Source organism: Pantherophis guttatus, chromosome 1, assembly GCF_059756535.1.
Source record: "Pantherophis guttatus breed Tessera chromosome 1, ASM5975653v1, whole genome shotgun sequence".
Classification (NCBI taxonomy): domain Eukaryota; kingdom Metazoa; phylum Chordata; class Lepidosauria; order Squamata; family Colubridae; genus Pantherophis; species Pantherophis guttatus.
Window position 1 is genome coordinate 187,816,909 of NC_142063.1, and position 23,441 is coordinate 187,840,349.

The 23,441-nt window shown below is 38.4% G+C and overlaps 1 protein-coding gene across 1 annotated transcript; it reads left to right on the forward strand.

The window, feature by feature from the left end:
* The first annotated feature begins 226 nt into the window (after window positions 1-226).
* On the forward strand, window positions 227-22,682 carry PLA2G7 (phospholipase A2 group VII). Its single transcript, XM_034426808.3, has 11 exons — window positions 227-352; window positions 8,045-8,146; window positions 9,157-9,307; window positions 10,522-10,615; window positions 13,201-13,269; window positions 14,399-14,543; window positions 15,148-15,261; window positions 16,596-16,687; window positions 17,653-17,823; window positions 19,954-20,102; window positions 22,553-22,682. Exons 2-11 carry the CDS (start codon window positions 8,075-8,077, stop codon window positions 22,654-22,656), a joined length of 1,161 nt encoding a protein of 386 aa, XP_034282699.2. The 5' UTR covers window positions 227-352; window positions 8,045-8,074; the 3' UTR covers window positions 22,657-22,682.
* The last annotated feature ends 759 nt before the right edge of the window (window positions 22,683-23,441 follow it).

The window sequence follows — 23,441 nt, forward strand, 5'->3', positions numbered from 1 at the left end:
AGCGGCGGTCAGCCTCCCCGCTTTCCCGGCGTGCTACGAGAGGGCGCTGCAGCAGCAACACGGGGGTGGGGGGTGGGGGGGACGGGACAAGGAAAGCCGGAGGAAAACCAAGGCCGGTCCCTTTTTCTTACTGGGGGGACAGGACTGCAGAGGCCGCCCACTGATGTCGAGACCAGGTCGTCGTTCTGAAAAGAGCTCGTGCTCCCGTGTCGCCAGCCCCGTCAGCATCCCTTCGGCGCCGCAGGCAGTGCGCAAGTCCGACGCGGAGGCTCCGAGGGAAGAGGCGGCACGGATTCGGGAAGGGCGTCCAATCTAAGCGGCGTCCGCGCCTGTCTCCGCAGGGCAAGGGGAGGTTCGTGCCCACTTGGGGAATTAAGCTTTCTCCTGTTGTCTAGCGGGATGCTTCATTTGATTTATATTCTCGCGCTTTTCTCCTTCTCCGCAGTTCAAGCCGTTTTCTCTATGGCGGTTTGCTTCCAAAATATATTGGAGGAGCGTCATTATTTCTATCCTTGAGCCTCTTCTGTTTAGTTTCATGCAACGTTGTGAGTTGTTTTTGCCCAGTTTCAGGGCCTATCTAGTTGAAGTGTGCTAACCAATTAAAAATAAAAATTTAAAACACATTGCTGTAAGATTCGAGATGGTAAGGGAAGCATGTTAACAATGTGTACAAAAAGAGCATTCTCCAATTCTCCAAAGAATTCTGTCGTTTGTTAAGGATATACCAAAAGAGATCTACCGGTAAAATGACAGGACAATTTCACAATAAATACCTTTCTGGCCAAGGTAAGTATGGACATTCCCAAATCCTAAGTATTTCTGGGCTTTACTTGGGAAGTTCCAATATCTGTATTATTAGTCTTTTTAAGTTCTTAGGGTTGCCTTTTAAATTAAGAGAATAGAATATTTATTGCAGTCAATGACAAGCACATAAAACACTGGTATTTTATGAATATTGATCAATTAGTTAATGTAACAGCTCTGTCAGGCTGCTTCACATCTTGCAGATCATATTACAGAATTTGGCCATACTTAGAATTATTTGAAGAGTGACTTTAATAGAACTGATCAGAGTGGCCATGATACATAATTTAGGTTGGGATTAATAGCTGATAGCAAGTGTTGGCATAAAATACACAGTATAATAAGGCAACCCAAAGGTACTTTTTCAAGAGGCAACTGAACTTCCTTGTTTTTTCTTTGAAAACTTTTAGCTTCTCATCATGGAAGCTTATTCAGCTCTGGCAGGATTTGGAAAGATTTATATTCCTTACAGACGTCAGGGACCACTAAATTCATAATTTTAAATCCTGCGGACCACTAATATGAACCCAGCACGCCGCTTGCTGAAGCGCTTGGACTCCCAGTGACAGGATGGGGTCCTTCAGGCACTCTCCCCCCCTTTCTCTCTCTCTCCCCCCTCTCCTATCTTTCTCTCTCACCCCCCCTCTCTCTCTTCCCTATCTCTCTCTCCCCCCCTCTCTTTCTCTCTCTTTCCCTATCTCTTTCTGTCTCTCATCTCTCTCTCCCTTTCTGTCTCTCATCTCTCTCACCCCTCTCTCACCCTCTTTCTTTCTCTCTCATCTCCCTCACCCCTCTCTCACCCTCTTTCTTTCTCTCTCATCTCCCTCTCTCTCATCTCCCTCCCCTTCTCTCTCTCATCCCTCTCCCCCTTTCTCTCCCCCTCCTCTTTCTCTTCCTCTCCCATCTCTCTCGCCTCTCTCTTTCTCTCTCTCCCCTTTCACTCTCATCTCTCTCGCCCTCTCTCCTTCTCTCCCCCCTCTCCTCTCTCTCATCTCCCACCTCTCTCCCCCCTCTGCCCTCTCTCCCCCTCTCTCTTTCTCTTTCTCATCTCTCTCCCCCTCTTTCTCTCCCCCCTCTCTCTTTGTCTTTCTCACATCTCTCTGTCTCATCTCTCTCCATCCCCGCCCCCCCCCCCGTCTGTCTGTCTGTTTCATTTTTCTTTCTCTCTCATTCTGATTCTCTGGCGTTCTCTGGATTTCGCAGGCACTTCTTCAGCCTTTGTTGGTGCTGGACGCACGACCTGATCTCTCTCCCCCATTGTGAAGCACGCTAAATTTAACTGCATTGCAAGAGCATTGGGCAGGCCATGGAGTCGCCAACAACAGCGGCAGAGAGAAACAGCCAGACCAGGCCAGTGTCTCCGGGCTGAGAGGAAGTTGTGTGTCTCCCCGAGAGACCAAACTGCATGGAGCACCAACAAGGGCTGGAAGAAACAGCCGTAAGACCCAGCAACAGATGAAGCTTTGTTCCCGGTCTGAAACATGGAGTGAATCTCCATCCCCCGCCCTTCCCTTCTCAAGCCAGGCGAGGAGTGACTGGAAGGGTGAGGGGTGGGGACAGCCAATGGTGGGTTCAGTTGACAGGAAGCCACAGCAGGGGGAAGAAAGAGCTGCGGATTGCTGACACCTGTTGCTTTGGCCCACCTGCGCTACCCCCCCCCTTTGCACCATTACCTCATTCCGACCGGTGAGGGCTGTGCTACTCCTTGCACATTGCACCTCCTGCAAAGTTGCAAGTTACTACTGGCAGAGAATTCCAGCCCCACCATGATCTGCCTGGCCGGTCCCATATTCCAGAGCTCTAATCATAGGACTAGCCATTGGTCATCCCAGAGCAGCTCGGGTGTGCTGCAGACCACCAAAATTTTCTTGCGAACCACCAGTGGTCCACGGACCACCAGTTGGTGACCTCTGTTTTAGAGAGTAGTTGAAGCACTTGGAGGTTTATCTGTGTCGTCAGGGTTACAGTAGTGCTCCTGGTTCCTATAGTCTGCAATTTTTTTCCCTGGAAATCCATTTCTACTCCTACACCATTCAAAGGGTGTTCATCCCAAACTGTGTAGCTAAAAGTCTGTAGAGATTCTCAGTCATCCAGGTCATGGTTGTCCCATGGTTGTTTGGGATAACCATGATCTGGATGACAGAGAATTTCCACAGACATTTATTATGGGGAAAACAGCAGTTTAGTTCCAGTATGTGAAAATATATATCCAGGATTTACAGTGAGTCTTGCTAATGCTAACCTCATGATAGAAGATCACATTTGAAATACAACAGGGTATTTGGAATAAGGTCCTGAGAAATTTAGTCTGAACCCTTTCCAAGGGGGGAAAAAACTTGTATGTACATCAAAGAATAATTGTGACAAGACCTGGGCTGAATATACTCAGAAGTATAGCAAACTGTACAGTACCCCTTTGGTATGAAAGTGATTTGGAGGGCTGTGGCAGATTATTCATCTAAAGTTTGCTGAATACCCTGTTTCCCCAAAAATAAGATCTCCCCAGATAATAAGCCCAATTGGGCTTTTGAGCGCATGCCCTAAAATAAGCCCTCCCCCCAAAATAAGACCTAGTGAAGAGGTGGGTGTTTGAGAAGTTGGAATTAATTGATTGAATTCACGGGAAGTATTTTTTTATGGTACAACTTGTTTCCCTGCACACAATGGCGAGAACCGTGACACAGCTGGAAATCAGGTAAGATGGCAAGAGGAGCCCCATCTTGCTCCATGCGCCCCAAAATAATAAAACTTCCCTGAAAATAAGACCAAGAGCTTATTTTGGGGTTCCAAAAAAATATAAGATTGCATATAGACTTGTTATATGCTTGTCTGGCAACTTTGCAAGATGATGTGAGAGGTTATTCCTCCTGGTGACTATAGAATTGTTGTAATAGTTTTAACAGTGATGGTGCCAGAATGCAAACTTACTGGATCAAGATTTCGTTAGAATAATGGGACTCTAAGGACTGCATCTGATCTTTAAAGTAGAAGTGTCATATAGTTTATATATGAATAAATAGACCCTTCTGCCAACGATTAGACCAGGAAATTAAAGATTGCTGTGAAATCAATGAAGGGAGCCTATAGATTTTCATGAGGTTTTGAAGCATATTTCTCTGTCAAGTATTGCAGAATAAGAGCATGACAAGAGTACGATAAGAGTGAAAATAGAACAGCCATTTATGAATCCAGCTTGTTCCTTGGCTAGTATTGCATATTCTTCAGATCTAGCCTACCCTGAAACCTTATGGTTAGATGCCTGTCCTAGATACTGATGGGGCAGTCCTTAGCTGTGAGAACATCAACTGTTTATTAGGTCTGTGAAATCAGCATCTGTGCTGGGGAAGAGGGGAAGGTACTGAGGGTCTGAACAGTCAGTTCCTTTGGGATCTGTGTTTATCAAGGGTGTATCATCTGTTCTACCGTATTTTCCGGCGTATAAGATGACTTTTTAACACATGAAAATCTTCTTAAAAGTCGGGGGTCGTCTTATACACCGGGTGTCGTTCTCCTGTAACCAGGCAGACCAGCCCAAAAGGCTCTGACGAGCCTTAAATGGCTCTGACGAGCCAAGCTCTGACCATCCCAGCTGAGTTGCCTGCTAATCAGGCAACTCAGCTGGGATCGCCAGAGCCATTTAAAAGAAAAAAAGTTTTCCCCCTCCAGCTTGCTTACCTTAGCTGCTAGTCGCAACGCTTGCCTTGCTTCGCTTGCCTGAATCCATTCCATCAGCAAGCAACTCCCTGCCTGCAATCAAGCAGGCAGAGTTGTGGACTTCAACTCCCAGAATTCCTCAGCCAGCAAAGCAAAGCTGGCTGAGGAATTCTGGGAGTTAAAGTCTACAAGTCTTAAAGTTGCCAAGGTTGGAGACCCCTGTTCTATTGGGTAAGTTTTTTACCCCTTTGGGAACTTTAAAAAAATAGTTAATTGGGATTTTTTTTAGTTGTTCTTTATTAGACCTAGCCATTTAAAGTTTAGGAAGTTTTAAATTTAACTTTCATATAAAAATAAAAATAAAATAATATTTGTGCAGCTTTCTGAGATTTAGTGTGTTTCTGTGTTTCACTCTAACTACACAAACACACAAAATCTCACAAAGCTGTATGTGGAATTTTGTGTGTGTAAAGTGTGAAAGTTGGGTTTTTGGGGTTTTTGTGGCTGTGTGAGGTTCCTGCTTGTTGCAGGGGCCATTTTGGGTCTAGCACAGCTGCTTTTACATTGTGGGTGAGCCAGTTGATGTTTTTTAATTTTTATTTGGTGTGCATTGGAAGAGGGGTAGTCTTATACGGCGAGTATAGCCCAAACCCTATATTTTAACAGGAAAAGTCGGGGGTCGTCTTATACGCCCAGTCGTCTTATACGCTGGAAAATACCGTCTTATACGGTATGTAAAGTCTAGAAATTGTCTTCCCATTCAGTAGCTAGTATTAAAACATGAAAGTTGAGGCTGTTAGAATGATGGGAATAATGTGATGTCAAAACATAGTTGTATTGATCTGTGCCATGCCTATGAGTAGCTGCTGCCGCCTTTGAGTAGGTGCTTCTTCTTTTGTTGCATCAGCCTCTTGTATTGCCTTTTCCTATTAAAGAGGTCTTCTCTATTTTTTCTGAAACAATTGATGAGTTCATTTCCAATGTTAGTGGTCATACCATGGTTGGTTTAGAAATGCATGACATAAAGAAAAAAAAGGAGTTACAATCATTTAGGTGGTGATCATTGGCCTCCCAACATTCTTGAGATAAAAGAATTTCATATTTGATAATGAAGCTCATAAAGCTGTAGTCTTTGCATCTGGCACACCACCTGGCATTATTCCAAGAGACAAATGTCAGCAGGTTCCTGGAGCCTAAATGTAAGAGAAATGGTTCCCCTTCATATACTAAAGAGGCCAATGAATTAGAGCTGCTTCAGTCAAGTGCAATTTTCATAGGAAGGTGAATATATTCTTGAGGGGCCATCATTGTAAGTTTGGTTGTTAGCTTCGGTCAATGACAGAGTCAAACCATTTGGCATTTGCATGAAATGATTTTGGGAATAGAACTAAGTCATTTGTGTGTGATTTGACTCCAAAACCAAGAAGCAGGAGCGCCCAGAGATTGCTGGGATGGAACCGATGTTCTGAGGGTTCTGAACATAGCAAGTCACTCTGATTTCCATCTAGGAAAGTAGTACACAGAGACCGCAATTAAGCTTTTATTTGACAAGTTGTCTTGCAATGGGGCATTTCCATATGATTTAAGTAGCTGGCATGCTCATCCTCATCAGGAGAAATGCATCTCAGCTCTAACTTGATCAGGACACTCTTGGATGCTGGAGATTGGCTTTGGATAAGACTGAGAATGATTTGGTCTTGGCTGTTGCCTAGCAATGTGACTGGTCTGTCCACTTTCATTTTGAGAAAATTTCTTAAGGACATTTTGCTTCTCTAAGATGTCAGCAGGGCAGCTGTTACCATGAAAGACTTGGAAGGGTGTAATATGAAACTTCCTTGAATAGTTTTTAGCATTATTGGTGGAATCCTTGTATATCTGAAAGTAAGAACCACTCTTGTGTACCTAGTATGGCTAAGTAATCTGGGTAGCAATTCAGTACTGATAGAATCACTGTGAGAAATGAGACAATACATCAACTATGTCAGTGACTGATTAAATAACCCTCCTGGAATGCCATCTGTCATGATTGGCATTTCTCCATTAAAATTATTTTCCTGTCTGGTGGAAGAACTTGCCCATTGCCATTTTGAATTGTGTGGGGGGGGAGGTTAAGAAAACCACCCTCATGTGATTACGCTGCCCCTTCCTCCCATAATGGATTATGAGATCTTCTATCCATTGTGGTTAATGTTTAGTCATTTCTTGTCAGGGAATCCATCTGAAAGTTTAAATTTAAACAATCTATCAAGGATTTTAAGCTATCAATTTTGCTGCTAGTCATCAGAATTTTATTATAAATAAATATCACCATTTGTGCTATCAGGAACAATTCTTCTATTATTATTGCTTTTTTTCTTCTTTCCTTTTTTTAGGTAGCAAAAATTTGCTTTTTCTATCTTTTCTCCCCTTTTCATTTTAGCCATTGTCCCTCCACTGCAGGATGAAGGCCTCTTCCGCATATTTCCAACCAATATGGTCTTGAGCTTCCCTTTGCCAGTTGGGCCCACAATACTTGCTGATGTCATCAGTCCATCTTGTTTTAGGTCTCTTTTATGGATGCTTTTTATCGAGTGGGATCCATTTTTATGACTGCCTTGGTCCACCTGCCATCAGTTCTTCTTGCTATGTGACCAGCCCATTTCCATTTCAATTCTTTTACTCACTTGATGATATCCTATATTTTTGTTTGTCCTCTAATCCATGTGCAGGTCTTTCTATCTTGTCTTCTATTGCTGAACATGTATCTTTCCATGGCTCTTTGTGCCACTCATAGCTTTTGTATTGATTGTGAGGTTAGTGCTGATGTTTCACCGGCATATGTTAGAACAGGTAGCACACACTGATTGAAAACTTTTCTCTTCATTTCACTCTTCATTCCACTCTTTCACCCATGTGATTGCAGCTGCTTGGTAATACAATTCCCAGTCAGGCAGACCAAAACCTCCTTTCCCCTTTGACTCTTGCAGTAGTTTCAGTTTTATTCTCAGTTTTTTTTCCTTGCCAAATGAATTTCAACATTATTTTATTCATTCCTCAAAGTATTTTTTTCTCTAGTTTTATTGGTATTGTTTGGAATAAAAAAAGTATCTTCGGCAGTGTGTTCATCTTTATTGTGGCTATTCTACCCATCGTAGTATGTGTGTGTGTGTGTGTTTTATGAAAAACATTTATGAAAAACATAATCTAAAATGTTACTTGTACAGGACAGTCCCTTTTAGAGTTCTGTTTCTTTCAGTAGCAGGTAATTCATAAATGGATACTATTAAATATTGCTACCATCATCTCTCCCCAGCTAATCTCTACAGTAACAAAGGAAGGGAAGGAAGTAATAAATATATGCATATTATAATAGTTCTTTACAAAGATTTTCTGCATCAGTAATAATATATACTAGAGGAAGAGATAAGAAATGTATAGAGTAGTTGGCATAATTAATAATTAATCTAAATTAATTTGTCTCATTTTCCTCTGTTGAATTTTCAGTGCATTTCTCATCTGGACAAACCCGTTTTAATATTTAACTTTGTTGTTGCATTGTTCAATTTAGTATAATTCCCATACTTTTATCCATTTCTTTGTTTTTCAGATTTGTCTGCAAAAGTTAAAGCAAATAGGCATGGAAATTCCTGAAGGGAAAGGCCCTTATTCTGTGGGATGTACAGACCTCATGTCTGGTAATGGTATTGAGGTACTTAAAACTGCCATTATTAATAAACCCAATTTTACATTAATAAGAATGTAAACAAGCCAAAGAGCTTGCATGAAAAGAAAACCAATCCAAAATATAAAATAGTTTAGCCTATTATCCATATAACATTATTGTTTTTAGGGTAGAAGTTTTATTAGTTACTGCAGTCAGGTAACTGGCAGAATGTCATTTCCAAACAAACAGGTATCACCAAGGTACCTGTGCAATCAGTTTCTCCATTCCTCCCCTGTCAGTTATGCATTATATAATTTGAACCAGTCATGATCCAAGCCCACTATGGTCCCATTCAGAAGTCTAACTTGTTACACAAATACTTAGCTTTATTTATTTATTAAATTTCCATGTCTCCCATCTTGCTGAGACGCCTCTAGGTGGCTTATTGTTGTTCCCTTTTCTTTTTATAATTGTAAAAACAACCTGGCTTTCGTTTAAAAAGCTTTTATGGAAAACCTCCATAACAAATCTATGTTTTGGATTCATTCATATATCTCATTCATTTTGCTGCCATAGAAATAAGGAAGAAGGTGTTCATTTGCTTTTTTCACTCATTACAAAATAAATACAAAAATCTATCCAAGCCAATTTTAAGGTGATTATAATAATGGGATATAAAAAGGGATACTTTTTATAATGGGGATACTATAATAATGGGATATAAAAATGGATTTCAAGTTGTTTGAGATAAACAAATTTTCTGTGTATAGGGTAGATATACAATTCCAGACTGCAATGAAGTGCAAAGTTTCACCATTTGGCTAGGCTAATGCCATAAATCAGCAGATGCAGATAATGATACCATCCAAATTCTATTTTGGTTATGGCCAACATAGTTCAATTTGAAGCACTACTTTTAAGCAAATTTTTGTCACATGTCAGTGTTTAAAGTAAGTTGAATTAAGGGTACAACACTTCTTATTAATTCATGCTTTTTTAAAAAAAATAACATTTAGAAACAGCTTTCACTAATTACTTCTATTATTTTATAATAGGGGACTTTTTTGCGTCTGTATTATCCTTCCCAAAATCATATGAATTATGAAAAGACAAAATGGATTCCCAATAAAGAATATTATTCTGGACTGTCTCGTTTTCTTAACATGTATTGGATAGTAGGGGAATTAATTCTAGCAGATTATTTTGGTAAGTTTCAGAGGGGTTATGAATTATAGCACCAGTCCATTATGAGCATATTCTTATGCAGATATGTTTTCAGTCTCTCGCTCTCAAGTGTATGCATTTTCTAAATCTGATTGTTAGGAAAGTTATTATGTAGATACTAGCATTATTCTGATTAATGCTATTAGAGAAATAGATTCTTATACATTGAGACTTTAGCTGCTTGTTACTTATTACAGATAATCCTTGATTTACAACAGTTCATTTAGAGACTGTTACAAGGGCACTGAAAAAAGTGGCATGGTCATTTTTCACACTTACGACCGTTGCAGCATCTCCATGGTCACATAATCAAAATTCAGACACTTGTCCACTGGCTCATATTTATGACAGTTGCAGTGTTCTGGGGTCAAGTGATCACCTTTTACAACCTTCTATCATCAAAGTCAGTGGGAAAGCCAAATTCACTTAACAACCATGGTAAGAAAGGTTGTAAAATGGGGCCACTTAACAATTACAGTGTTTCACTTAACAACTGTGGTAAGAAAGGTTGTAAAATGGGGCAAAATTCACTTAACTACTGTCTCGCTTAGCAACAGACATTTTGGGCTCATAAGTCGAGGACTACCTCTATTTGTAAAAGAATGTTATAACACACTATGAAAGCTATATAAAATCACTTTTATCCCAGTCCCATCCAAAGTTGATTTGGATAGAAAAACATATAGTGAAAGATAGAAACAAATCCCACAAACTATTCCAAGGTACAGTAGTTTAAGGCAAAACGTACTGGTATGTTACTATACTTTTTTATGGCCCATAAGGATCTAGAAAAATTGCTAAAGCTTATTTATGAACTCTTTGGGTCCAAAGTGGCAATATTTTTTATTCAGCTTCAATTATGTCCCACAGAGGAAGTTGAGCTTAGATTGCTTTATTGTGTTCAATTTCAATGATTCCAAACATTGTGAATGCTAAAATGGCCATCACATGATTAGTTAGCACACAGCACAATTTGTACTACCATTTTTCTGAAAAGACCTTTATAAAATATATTTATATGGGACAGTGTCATTTGGGATAAAAAAATTTAACCTTTTGCATTAAGTGTATCTTGAATTCTTTAAAAGCTAGCTTAAGGATGCAGTGCAGTTTTCAAAATGAGTTCAATTTCAGTCTAGTGAAATCGTTAAAAAAAAAAAACCCAGAAAAAGTAACAAAATTTGCTTTCTGTCTAGGCTCAGTTACATCTCCTGCAAAGTGGAATGCTGAATTCAAGACTGGAGAAAAATATCCCCTAATTATTTTTTCCCATGGACTTGGAGCATTTAGGTAATACTGCCTATTTACATATCTGATATCTCTGAAAAAGCAAGTCTGATTTACCGTGTATGCTTGCATTCATTCAAGACATTACACGACAAATTACTTCTAAAACTAAAATCCTGTGGCATTTCTGGGTTCCTACATAAATGGATAGCTGCCTTCCTGTTGACAGTGGTGTTCCTCAAGGTCCAACACTCTTCATACTTTACATAAATGACCTTTGCGATCATATTAAAAGCAACTGTGTTCGCCAATGATGTTAAACTATTCAACACCATCAACAATGCAACTACCCTTCAAAAAGACATTGACTATGTGTCAGATTGGTCTAACAAGTGGCAACTTCAAATCTCAACCAACAAATGCTCTGTTTTGAACATTGGCAAAAAAAATCAAAACATAAAATACAAATTAGATGAACATGATCTTGTAGATGACCCTCACTTTGTCAAGGACCTTGGAATACGCATTTCTAAAGATCTAAGTGCCAGAGCCCACTGTAACAACATTGCCCAAAAGGCATTAAGAGTTGTTAACCTAATCTTGTGTAGCTTCTTCTCTGGTAATATTGTACTACTAACTAGAGCATACAAAACATTTGCTTGACCAATTCTCGAATACAGCTCATCTGTCTGGAACCTGCACTGCATATCAGACTTAAATACAATTGAGAGAGTCCAGAGATATTTCACGAGAAGAGTCCTCCATTCCTGTACCTGCAATAAAATACCTTATGCCACCAGACTTCAAATTTTGGACTTAGACAACTTAGAACCAAGCCGACTTCGGTCTGACCTAAGCATAGTACATAAAATTATCTGCCACAATGTCCTACCTGTCAATGGCTACTTCAGCTTCAACTCAACAATACACAAGCAAATAATAGATACAAACTCAAGGCAAACCGCTTCAAACTTGATTGCAGAAAATATGACTTCAGTAACAGAGTGGTTAATGCCTGGAATGCACTACATGACTCTGTGGTTTCTTCCCCAACCCCCCCCCAAACTTTAACCTTAAACTGTCTACTGTTGACCTCACCCCATTCCTAAGAGGTCTGTAAGGGGCATGCATAAATGCACCAGCGTGCCTACTGTCCCTGTCCTAATGTTCCTTTTTACTCTTACTCTTTTCATGCATTCAAATTATGTTTATACTTTTACCTGTTATATATGCTTGACAAATAAAATAAAATAAAATAAAATAAAATAAATACATAAAATCCTCATTTTTTACTGGCACAACTTCACCCTACATATGTCATCAGTCAGAAATATGGCAAAACAGGCAGCATATGACTTTCATAATAAATAAAAAAATTGCCTGAAATAAGTTCCATGAGCCTTTTCTTACATATTATTTAACCATTTCATAACTGCAATATTAATATTTATAGTTTGGAAGATGATAATTATGATGATGAAGAAGGTTATAATCAAAAGTAACACAATTCCATGCCAAGAGCAGCCTTTGGCCATACTGACTATATTAGCTGTGGTCAGACATACCTGTAGGAACCCAGATGAAACTAGAGCTTCTAGTTTTTGGCCATATATGAGCTTTATTCTTTGTTTTTCTGATTGTTAAAATGGAATTCTCTCAGGCCTGCCTATCTGTACAATTCCCATATTGCATTCTCCCTCCCCCCCGCCTCTCTCTCATATATATGTAGGTCTTTGGTTATTCGGGTTTTCTCCCGCGTTTTCTCCAAAGACCTACATACAAACACCCGTGAAAACCTCAGAAAACAAATATATATATATATATATATATATATATATATATATATATATATATATATATATACACACACACACACACACACACACACACACACACACACACACATCTGCCCTACAAGATGGCTCTGAGCATTTTTTTTCCTGTCATCCATCTCCTCCTCAATCTTTTACCATCCAACACACTCTCCACTTTATTGTCTTTGTTCATTTTTTCTCCCCTGTACATTTCTAGTTACCTGCTGACCCAGCTGCTTCTCTAGCTTCTCATAGCTGCACATTTTTCTCTGTCCCAAGCTGTGCTCTTTTTCCAATTAGCAGTTGTCCAAAAGGGGCTCCTCCTCTCTTTCTTTTTCCTAATATCAACTTTGCCCGGAATGAGTAAAACCGAGGAGCGACCTATGGCATGAAGATGATTAAGGGGTGGGGGATGGGGAAGCTAAAATGTTTTGCAGCAGTACATTTTCCATGCCCCTAATTGTTTACGGATGTGACTAGAATATGGGGAGGGGAAACAAACAGCCTTAAAGCTGGCTTGACCTCTTTGGGGTTTTGTGACTATGGGCAAGACTAAGAAATATTTCCCACATTGCAGAAGGGGAAGCGGAAGACTAGCAGAATGCTTTTCAATATAGGATGTGTATATTTCCCAGATCCATTCTCTTTCATTTTTTCATCTTTATACATTTTACCATATAAATATGTGGATGAGAACATGTTTAATCTTTTTTAAAATCTAGGAATTGAAACTGTTTATGTATAATGCCCTATGTCAATAGTAAGAAAGGAGATGTAGCATGCAAATGATTTAAAAGACTGACTTAATTTGCAAAATTGTATTTATTTCACTAGGACGCTGTATTCTGCAATTTGCATTGAAATGGCATCTCGGGGGTTTATTGTTGCTTCTGTGGAGCATAGGTATGCTTATATCTCAATTTTTAATTGACTGAGGTAGAAATATGTACGTAGAATCTAATAAAGGACTTTGTACTTATTATAAACTGAGAATACCAAGAATTTCACTCAACCAATCACTGAGGTCCACTATGGAATAATAACTCTAGTGGTTCAATTGCCTATGGGCTGATGCTGAGCCGCTTAACTAATTTTTATTTGTTTGTTTATTTGTTTATATTTTGCCTTATTATTTTTATAAATAACTCAAGGTAGCAAGCATACCTAATACTCCTTCTTCCCCTATTTTCTCCTCAACAACAACTCTGAGGTAGTTTGGACTGAGAAAGACTGAGTTGCCCAAAGTCATCCATCTGGGTGCCTTAACCACTAGACAGACAGGCTTTTACAATGCTTATGGATGATGGGCAAATTATAATATTTATGATCACAGTTGATTTTCCTGTGGAGATAAATATCATCACTAGGCAAAGAATTGAATGCTCTCCAAAATTAGAATCATTACGTTTATTTACAGGACCAAATTATAACCCTAAAATAAAGAATTGATTATAAATCCCCCCCCCCAAATTCACTCTTAACACTATCAAAACATAGTCTTTCAAACATTCAGAAATTCTCAATTCCTTTTATCAATTACTAAATCAGTCTATTAATTAAAATGGTAATGTTTTAGATGTAAACTTGAGTGGGATGGTGGCATAATTAGGAAGATGCTTGCCTCCCACTTGGAAGGTTGAGAGTTGAATCCTAAGTAGCAGCAGATGTTTCTCTCTAGAGTGCAAAGAAAAAATATCTGCAGTGAATTCAGAATGGTTTCAGGAAGGACATCCGGCCAGTAAACAGTTAGCTCCATCCAGTTGCCTCAACTCTACTCCGAATTAAGGAATTACAGGGTTGTAAAAAGGGAGGATTTTTTAGATGTAAACTCACTCTTTTGCCATCTGTACACATTAATCTTAGTAATCTTTACCTTTTACATACCAAGTTTTCTTTAAAGTTATATGCTGGTGCTAAATTAGGAATAAGTTCTACAACATTTATTTTAAACATTTATAAGTCATTGTATGAGCTTTGAGGGGGGAAAGTGTTGCTGTCTCAAAGCACAGATAGAGTGTTTTTTTTCCATTAGAGACCAGTCCTCTTCAGCTACATATTACTATAAAAAAAACCCCACCAAAGGAAACAAAAGCAAATCCCCAGCATTGGACGAAGAGTGGATGTACTATAGGGAATTAAAACCAGATGAAAATGAACAGCCGCTGAGGCGGCAACAGGTATTCATGCAAATCTTCTAAATCCTAGTGCATTACAGAAGCATCATTGATTCAGTCTCAGGAGCCCCTATATTTTAAATCAATATGCCTAGTCATACACTCTATAGCTGAAGTAGATATGATAGTGCCATCTGATTTTATCACATTTAAAATCCAGTGGATGATGACTCAGAACTCAATAATTACTATGGCATGAATCTTGAGGAATGGTGTGGCATAACAGTAAAGGATTGAAGTAAATATCCCCCAGCATCTGCTTCTGGAATTGACCAACAGTATAGGAGCAGAACCATGTAACCCAACATTTTATGCACCCCGGAGGTTGATGGTATTAAAAAAGCATTGAAAGATCTAAGGGAAGGAACATGGTCACATTTTCCACATTCTCTCAGCATACAGCATACGGTGACCAAGGAATTTTTCATTCTAAAATGAGACCTGAAATAAGCTATGGCCTAATTAATGCCCCCTTTAAAGGTAAACCTCTAGCTTAGAAAAATCGTAATCACACATTTTATAACATAGATAGAAGCCATAGATACACAGGCATTTTTTTCAGATTGCTAAATCATACACTGAAAGTGGCTTTTGTCTCTTCATGTAGGTACAGCAAAGGGCAGATGAATGCATTAGAGCTCTTAAAATTTTGGTTAAAATTAATTCTGGAGTTCCCACTGAGAACATTTTGCCTTTAAATTTCAACTGGAGACTTTTAAAGGTAAATGAGGTAGAAGATTCCCTTGCTAATTGGAAATTCATAATTTGGTATGTTGTATTATGTATTTCAGACTGGCACTTCGTTTGCTAAAGTGCTGTTGTAAAACAGTTAACCTTTGTTTTTATACTATTGTGATATTGGATGAATCTGATTTCGTGATTCTCTAAAGGTTCAGGTGGTACCAGAAAATCAAATTGATGACTATTAATATAATAATTGCCCTTTTAACATGTCTTTCTTTTGAGGTAACTGAATAATGCTTAGACTTGTTAATTTGTGGGAAAGCAATATAAATCCATGATTCCTTCTAAAAAAAAGTGCAGTGCTAAGCAAAGTGTATCATTCAAGAGTTTCCTTAAGAGAGACTGATTAGATGAAAAGCATTTGCTTCAACAGTTCATTGACTAGCCTGCTTCTCACATGGCACAAAACTTCCTAGGCCATCTGCTTTTTTACATGTTAAAACATATTAATTTATCCAAGAGTCTCCTGAGACACCCAATGAATTCTGTGTTCAAGTGTAGCCCTGAAGTAGAATCACCTGAACATAGACAGACCTGAACATAGATCTAAGTCCAGGATCTTACAGCTGCTCATCTAATTCTTTGCAGCAGACCTACTATATCCCTGGTATTAATCTATATGTGTTTTACCCTATCATATGAAGCTCTTTAATAAGGCTGTTCAGATTATTCACCATTTCCAGTTAGTTCTAATCACTATTTAAAACAAAAGTTTGTGATCTTTTTATTACTGTGTACGTTATCCAGAAATATGTCACATTGTAGGCTTAGTGTTAAAGAATTTGCTGAACATAGTTAAGAAATTGGGACATGCTAATCATCTGCAGCAGTTTAATTTTGGCAAAATATGTAGTGACTGATGTCTAAAACAGTTGGAGGGCACTAAGTCAATTCTTGATTTAGAGGAATCAGGATCCTCAGTATAGAATGAATTAAAATAGAATAATCAGATTGAAAACAAAAGGGAATATAACAAAAGAGTCTTAGTGGCACAGAAGACTAAATAGCACCAGCTGCCTGCAATTACTGTAAGTTCAGATCTCACCAGGCTCAAGGTTGACTCAGCCTTCCATCCTTTCGAGATAGATAAAATGAGGACCCGGTTTGTGGGGGCAATAAGTTGACTTTGTATAAAAAAGAACACCGCTGGGGGGGGGGGCAAAGCCCTACTAAGCAGGTATATACAAAAGTATGAAGACTATTGCTTAATGCATTGTAAGCCACCCTGACTCTCCGGAGAAGGGCGGCATATAAATCGAGCCAATAAATAAATAAAACAATAAATATCATTCAATGTAATTTTCTTTTCAGAATTCTATTGACTTACAGAAGATAGCAGCAATGGGGCATTCTTTTGGTGCTGCCACAGTCATAGAAACACTTAGCAAAGATGCACGATTCAAGTAAGAACTAGTAAAAAAAAACCATATTGACCTAGTTGCTCTTTTTTCTTTGCAGTAACATTTGTAGTTGTAAAAGTCAAGGAAGTCAGGGCTTATGCATAACATCAAGAGAAGACTTCTGTCAATTGAATTACATTGATTGCTTGATTGATTGTATGCCATCCTGTCATTGTCAGTTTTTACCAACGACATAGATTTATTTTCTCCATTATGACTTGTCCCTAACCTGGTTCTTCAGTGGTATAGTAATCACCACTGTAACTGAGTCTATCCACTGGCGGCGTGAGGTTCGGGGAGCCGGTAGCGCTGGCGGCGGGAGTCCCAGTTTTGAACCCTCTATGCATGCGCAAAGCCTTCTACACATGTGCAGAAGGTCAAAACCAAGACGTGATGACAGCATGCGCGCTTCCAAGCCGATAGGGAAACCGGCTGCATTTTACCCCTGATATAAATGCACAATAGTAGAACTGCAGATCTAGAATTGATTGATTGATTGGTAAATAGACGTGTATGCTACTTATTCTATAGATTCAAGGTAGCTTGCTTCATAGAACAATAAACATAAACATAAAATCACAGTAAAGAAAATGATTACACAGCATTATATCGGCCAGTTCCAAGCATTTCTAGTAAATGATGTCAGCCTTATATAATACTCTTTCAATGGATTCATCTTGAAATCCACAGCCCAGTATTCATGGAAAGGTCTGTAATTCAGGATAGCCCTCAAATATTCCATGACAAATTCCTTTTGCTTTTCAATCTTTATTAAACAACTTATTTTAGGAGAGCCCACCGCCTCTTAATGTTGAACATGTCTTACAGAAAGTTTCTCCTAATGGAACTTAATAAAATTAACATAAAATATCTCTTATGGATGTAGATTTGTGATCTATAGCATCTATGTGGACTTTAGGATGTGCAAACTGGTACTGACATGTTATAGAACTTTTTTTTCTGAACAGATGTGGTGTTGCTCTTGATGCGTGGATGCTTCCGCTATCTGATGAAGTATATCCCAAAGTGCACCAGCCATTGCTCTTTATTAATTCAGAAAAATACCAGTGGGCTTCAAATATCCTAGAGATGAAGAAACTTAACTATAAAGGCAGAGAAAGAAAAATGATAACTATTATGTGAGTGTCAAATATCGGTAGCCTTAGTCTCTTTCTCGTTAAGAGGCATGGGATTATAGAGTTAAATTTATATAGTTTAAAACTAATTGGATGCAACTGAGATAAGCACCCATATCACCTGCAAGTGGAGTTCCAAATTATTATTTTTAAATCTTAAATGGTAAAAATCTCATAAGACTAAAATGACAAAATCCCAGAGATGACATCCCATGTTGTTATTCGTCCCTCTGAATTTTAGTTATCCCACAGGGAGCCTGGATTACATAACCCATCATGCAAGATTGAACAGTGAAGATAATTCATTGGTCTTTCTCAGACTGCCTGGGATTCTTTTGCTGGGATTAATTTTCCATTATTGTCCATCCTGAGAATATTGTTATAGTACTCCTCTTTCAAGGTCTAAATATTCTTTCTGTGTTCTTATTGATCAGGAATATGGTGTAGGTAGATATAATGGTATGTAATGGTATATAGGGTCTTCTGTACCTATAAGACCTACGTCTCCCGCTTGAGCAGGAGGTTGGGCTAGAAGACCTTCAAGAACCCTTCCAACTCTATTATTCTGTATAGGTTAATCTCCTCTGGATCCTCTGTTAAATACAAGGCAACATATCCTTTATTTGGTCACATTTAATTGCACCATTAATTACACACTTTTCATATCTGGGTGATTTCGGCTGTTGGAAAAGTATGTAGAGCTGGTCTTGGAAAGGGGAAAGGAATTATTGAACCATTAAGGGGCAACTTTCAGAAAAGATTTCTTTTTTTTCATTTTGAGAAAAGGGAAGTGTAAAATGAAGAAACTCAGACAGATTTTCAAGATTCTGGTTTCTTACCCTACAACAAAGTGTGAGAGTCACCTTGTAGGAGAGATGGATGGCATACAAATTAAAAAAAATTAAATAAAAAAAAATAAAAAATAAAAAAAATAAATAAGGTGACTTCCTGGAATCCTTGCTAGTTCTGTTTCTTTGCCTACTTTGAAGGGCTGACAACTCTGTTGCCTAAGCAGCCAGTCACTTGATTGTGAGATGGGCAGTATATACATTTAATAAATAAATAAAAACTTATATAACTAGGGCCTGCAAGCCACTATGTCATAACTAAAGGCTGTGCCCATGTTGTAACATTCTGTGTTCTATTCCAAATTAAAAACAGCAGTTAATATACAATACACAATAGGTTAAGATTGCTGATGGCTTTCTTGAAAGATTACTCGTTGGGGCTGAATCAAATGCAAACTTAATAGGTCTACATGAAGACATTTCAGCAACGTAATGTACCTCTAATGCTTGATCACCCATAGAGCATGTTTTCCTAAAACCTGCTTGCTTTTCTGCAATTCCACTTTATTCAAACCAGATTAATAACAACTTACTATGGCAGAGGTTTCTTTATTCCCTTTTCTAAAAATGAGGATTATTATAACTAAACCCCAGACCTCTGGGATGTTTGCTGTTCAGTCAGTGATGTGAGTAAGAAGTCAGGACTAATAACCACCAATTAGTATTTTCCTTTAACACTTCCATTGGAATAAAATCACATCCATGGGCCTACAAAGGCATCCTTTCTGAATGAGATCAAATATTTTTTCTGCACTGTTTTAAAAGTGGACATTTCTCTCCCTGTCTCTCTGGATTTATTTACAATATTACTGATAGTGATCAGCAAGTAATTTAGCAGAATACAGATATTGTGTAGGATAGCTTTTAACTATTGTAACCTTGCTATATACATGATTAAAATAATCTGTATGATCTCATTTAAATAACCAAACATGAATACTGTTCAACAGGAACTGAGTTTTACCCCATCTTTCAATTGTAGTTGCATTCCTTTGATCTCCAAAGAAAAAGTTTTTGAATCTATTTTTAGTATAATGATAATAAACAATTCTAACTTATTATTACTGCTGGAAAAAAAAAAAAAAGACCAGAACATTACCACTACCAAAACCCTTGGGACGAACATGTGGAGGTAACACATAAAGAAGAAAACAAAAACTTTCAGAATCAAAAATATTTAATTAGGTTCCATGTATTTCAGCAGTGTTTGCAAAGATTCCCTCTTGTAGGCAGACTTGTTTGGTTACTGGTTAGGCTTACTCTTATGCATTTTTGCTGTTTTCAGAGGATCAGTACATCAGAGTTTTCCTGACTTTACATTCCTTACCGGAAAGAAACTTGGGAAGATTTTTAATCTGATAGGAGATATAGATCCACAAATAGCTATTGATATTATCAACAAAGCTTCACTGGCGTTCTTACAGAAACATTTGGGTAAGTTGCTGCTTTGCTTTTGTATTTAACTTTTTTAACACCCTGCATTCACTACACGTTGATAAGATGATACGTTTCAGACAATATCTTTCCACCTATGCATCACAATATTTGATGCAACTTTAGTGTTTGATCACTAAAGCTACCTGAAAATATAATGCATACATGCATATAAAATAGAACATGTTACAAGTTCACAGAGAGAAAGAGACACTCAGTCAGATAGAAAGACAGTTTGGTGTAGTGGTTAAGGTTAAAAACCAGGAGACTGTGAGTCCTACTTTTTAAGCACAAAGCCAGCTGGGTGACCTTGAGCCAGTCACCTTCTCTCAGCCCTGGGAAGCGGGCAATGGCAAACCATTTCTGAAATCTTGGCAAGAAAACTGCAGGGGCTTGCCCAGTCATCAGGAATCAAAAACTGACTCAAAAGGATCCCAAAAGTGTGATGTATCATCCAATTACATTGACCAACTGAAGGCGTCAGATGATTAGTTTCCTCCTTATTGGAACTCCTGAGACACAGGTAGCCAGATGTTTTTCTATGGGTTTGGAACCCTCTCCTGGAAATTGAGCTCATAGACTTTTGCACTTCAGATGACTAGTATATACGGTGCACTATCTTTAGAAGCTATGCAGATTCTGATACTCAGTGGTTTAGAGACTGTCAGAATGGTATACAGTCCACCTTTCTTTAAGTTCTCAGAGCAGAGAACTGCAGATGCTAAATTGTCATACTCTCAAGTATGGGGTTTAGCATGACTTCCAACTGGTTACATCTGACTACCTCCTGGTGGTCAGTGTAACTGAAAATACCATACTTCAAAAGGAGGAGTATGGGGAATCGAAGTCATACAGCACCTGTATCTCTGCTCTGAGAGCTTAAGGGAAAGTGGGCTGTTTATAACAGCGATGCCAAATCTTTTGGGCAGAAAATGCCTAATTTGACTCTGCGGACATGTCTCATATATACAAACACCCCCCCCAAAAAAGAGAAACAATTATTTACATATTTGTTCATTTTAAAGAATGGAGTCCAGTCGTGTGCGTGATCACCAAGACCTGCTGTATTCCACTTACCTTTAGGCTCTGTTTTCTTTCTGTTGACAGACCCTTGCAGCCTACCTGAGGCAACTTTGCTCACACAAGGCGTTTAAGCGGCTTCAGAGAATGGTCTTCTATGGCCTCTGAAAACACTGTGAAAACACAACCTGTTCTCATGTGATTTTCAGAGACCCCAGAGGCCGTGCAAGAGCATAACTCTCACAAACCACTTTGAGTATGGAGGCTGCGCACACCCCAGTTCTCACATGGTCTATACAACCTACAAAAATCACATAATGGGATGTGCTTTTGAGAATAGTTGCTGTTGGGTGTCAGTGAATGCTGGTGTGTCATCCAAATGTTGTGGTGTGTCACCTTTGACACATGTGTCATAGGTTTGCCATCACTGGTCTATACCATTCAGATTCATCTCCCAAGCATCTGAGTCTTTTAAATACTACCGTTTCCCCAAAAATAAGACATCCTGATAATAAGGCCAATTGGGCTTTTGAGCACATGTGCTAAAATAAGCCCCCCTGAAAATAAGCCCTCCCCAAAAATATTTAAACGCATGCGCAGCCGGTCCCTGCCATTTCCTCTTCATGCCCCAAAATAATAAGACCTCCCCAAAAATAAGGCCAAGCACTTATTTTGGGGTTCAAAGAAATATGTCAGGGTCTTATTTTCGGAGAAATACGATACACAGAATAAAAATAGTGTTTCTTTTAAAGCTGAACTAAAGAACCAGTCATATAAGGACTGCTTGTACTTACACTTGTTTAGCATGAGCATTTTTAATATATAAAAAGGCTTAGATTACATATCAGTTATTCACAATTAGACTAGAGAGTAAATTCTATCTAAGCCACTGAGACATATGACCTTGATACCTGAATGGGACCCTGATACCTGTATGATTTATATCAAACTGGTTATGTACTGAAATATATTTAGAGGCTTTCCTCCAAGTAACCCCTTTATTACAAATTATCTTGTCAATAGCAGAATCTTACCAGTGGATTTTTTTCCCTGAAGATGTGAACATTGCCAGTGGTTAAACTTTTTAGTGCCGAGTCTCCTAATGTTTTTGTATTTTCTAAATTGTTTGTAAGTTTCTACCTCCTCTGGAAGTTTTATTGAAAAGTGGTACATTGACCTTGCAACTCAGTTTAAAAAGGGGTCTTTCCAGATTTTATAAATTAAGAGACTTAAAATGTGCTGTTTAGATGAAGTCAGCCATCCATATTTATCACTATGACTTTTTTGTTTCCAGCATGTCAGTTTTAGAGCATCAAAGCAAGCTTAATTTTAATATATTGTGACTTAGAAATATTCATATTTTCTTTGAATACAGTTTAATATTTTCATATATTTATATGTGCCATCTGATTTGAATTTATCTTATCTAGGTCTCTCTAAAGATTTTAACCAATGGGACTCTCTTTTGAATGGCAAAGGACCTAATGTCATTCCAGATACCAATGTTGACTTAACTCCAGGAGCATCTCAGTGAAAATAAACATTAATTGTCCTTAAATATTCCTGACTAAATGTTGTTTGTTTCATGATAGTTCCATTGAAACGAGTGTGTTTTAGAACATTTGAACAAAGATGTTACAGGTGATTCCCATTTAACAACACTCATTCAGTGACCATTCAAATTTACAACGCTGGTGAATAGGAGTTGCAACTGGTCCTTGAAGTACCAGATATCGCAGAACCACCTTAGTCACATGATTGTGATCTGGCACAGCATCCCACAGTTGTGTAATCATAATTTGTGACCTTTCCTGCTGGCAAAGTCAAGGGAGAAGTTGGTAGGAAGTCAGAAGTTTCAAATATATTAAATCCTTGCTTAATAACAGTAATTGGGGACACCCAGGATGCCACTGCTAAGCAGCCTGATCATGTAATGTTGCACTTTATGACCACATTGCTTAGTGATGGAAATTCCAGTCCCAATTAATGTCACTAAGCAAGGACTGCTTGTACTGAGTTGGTTTCTAATGTTAAAGAAAGAACAAAGAAAGGAACCAAGTGAACATCAGTTATTAAAACAATTTATTGGTAGAGATGCTTCAGACATGATATTCCTACCATTACATGGATTTTTAAAAGCTGACAGTCTGACAGTGTTACTATTCTTGCAAATAATGTGTGAATTCTAGAAGGGCTGGTGTTGTAATTCCCAGGAGTTAAACCGACAGTGGGATGTCACAAGAAACCAGATAACCTCTTGGTTTACCTCTATATTTCAAAGTAGAAGTTGCTTCTGCAATAGTATAATAGTCATCATCT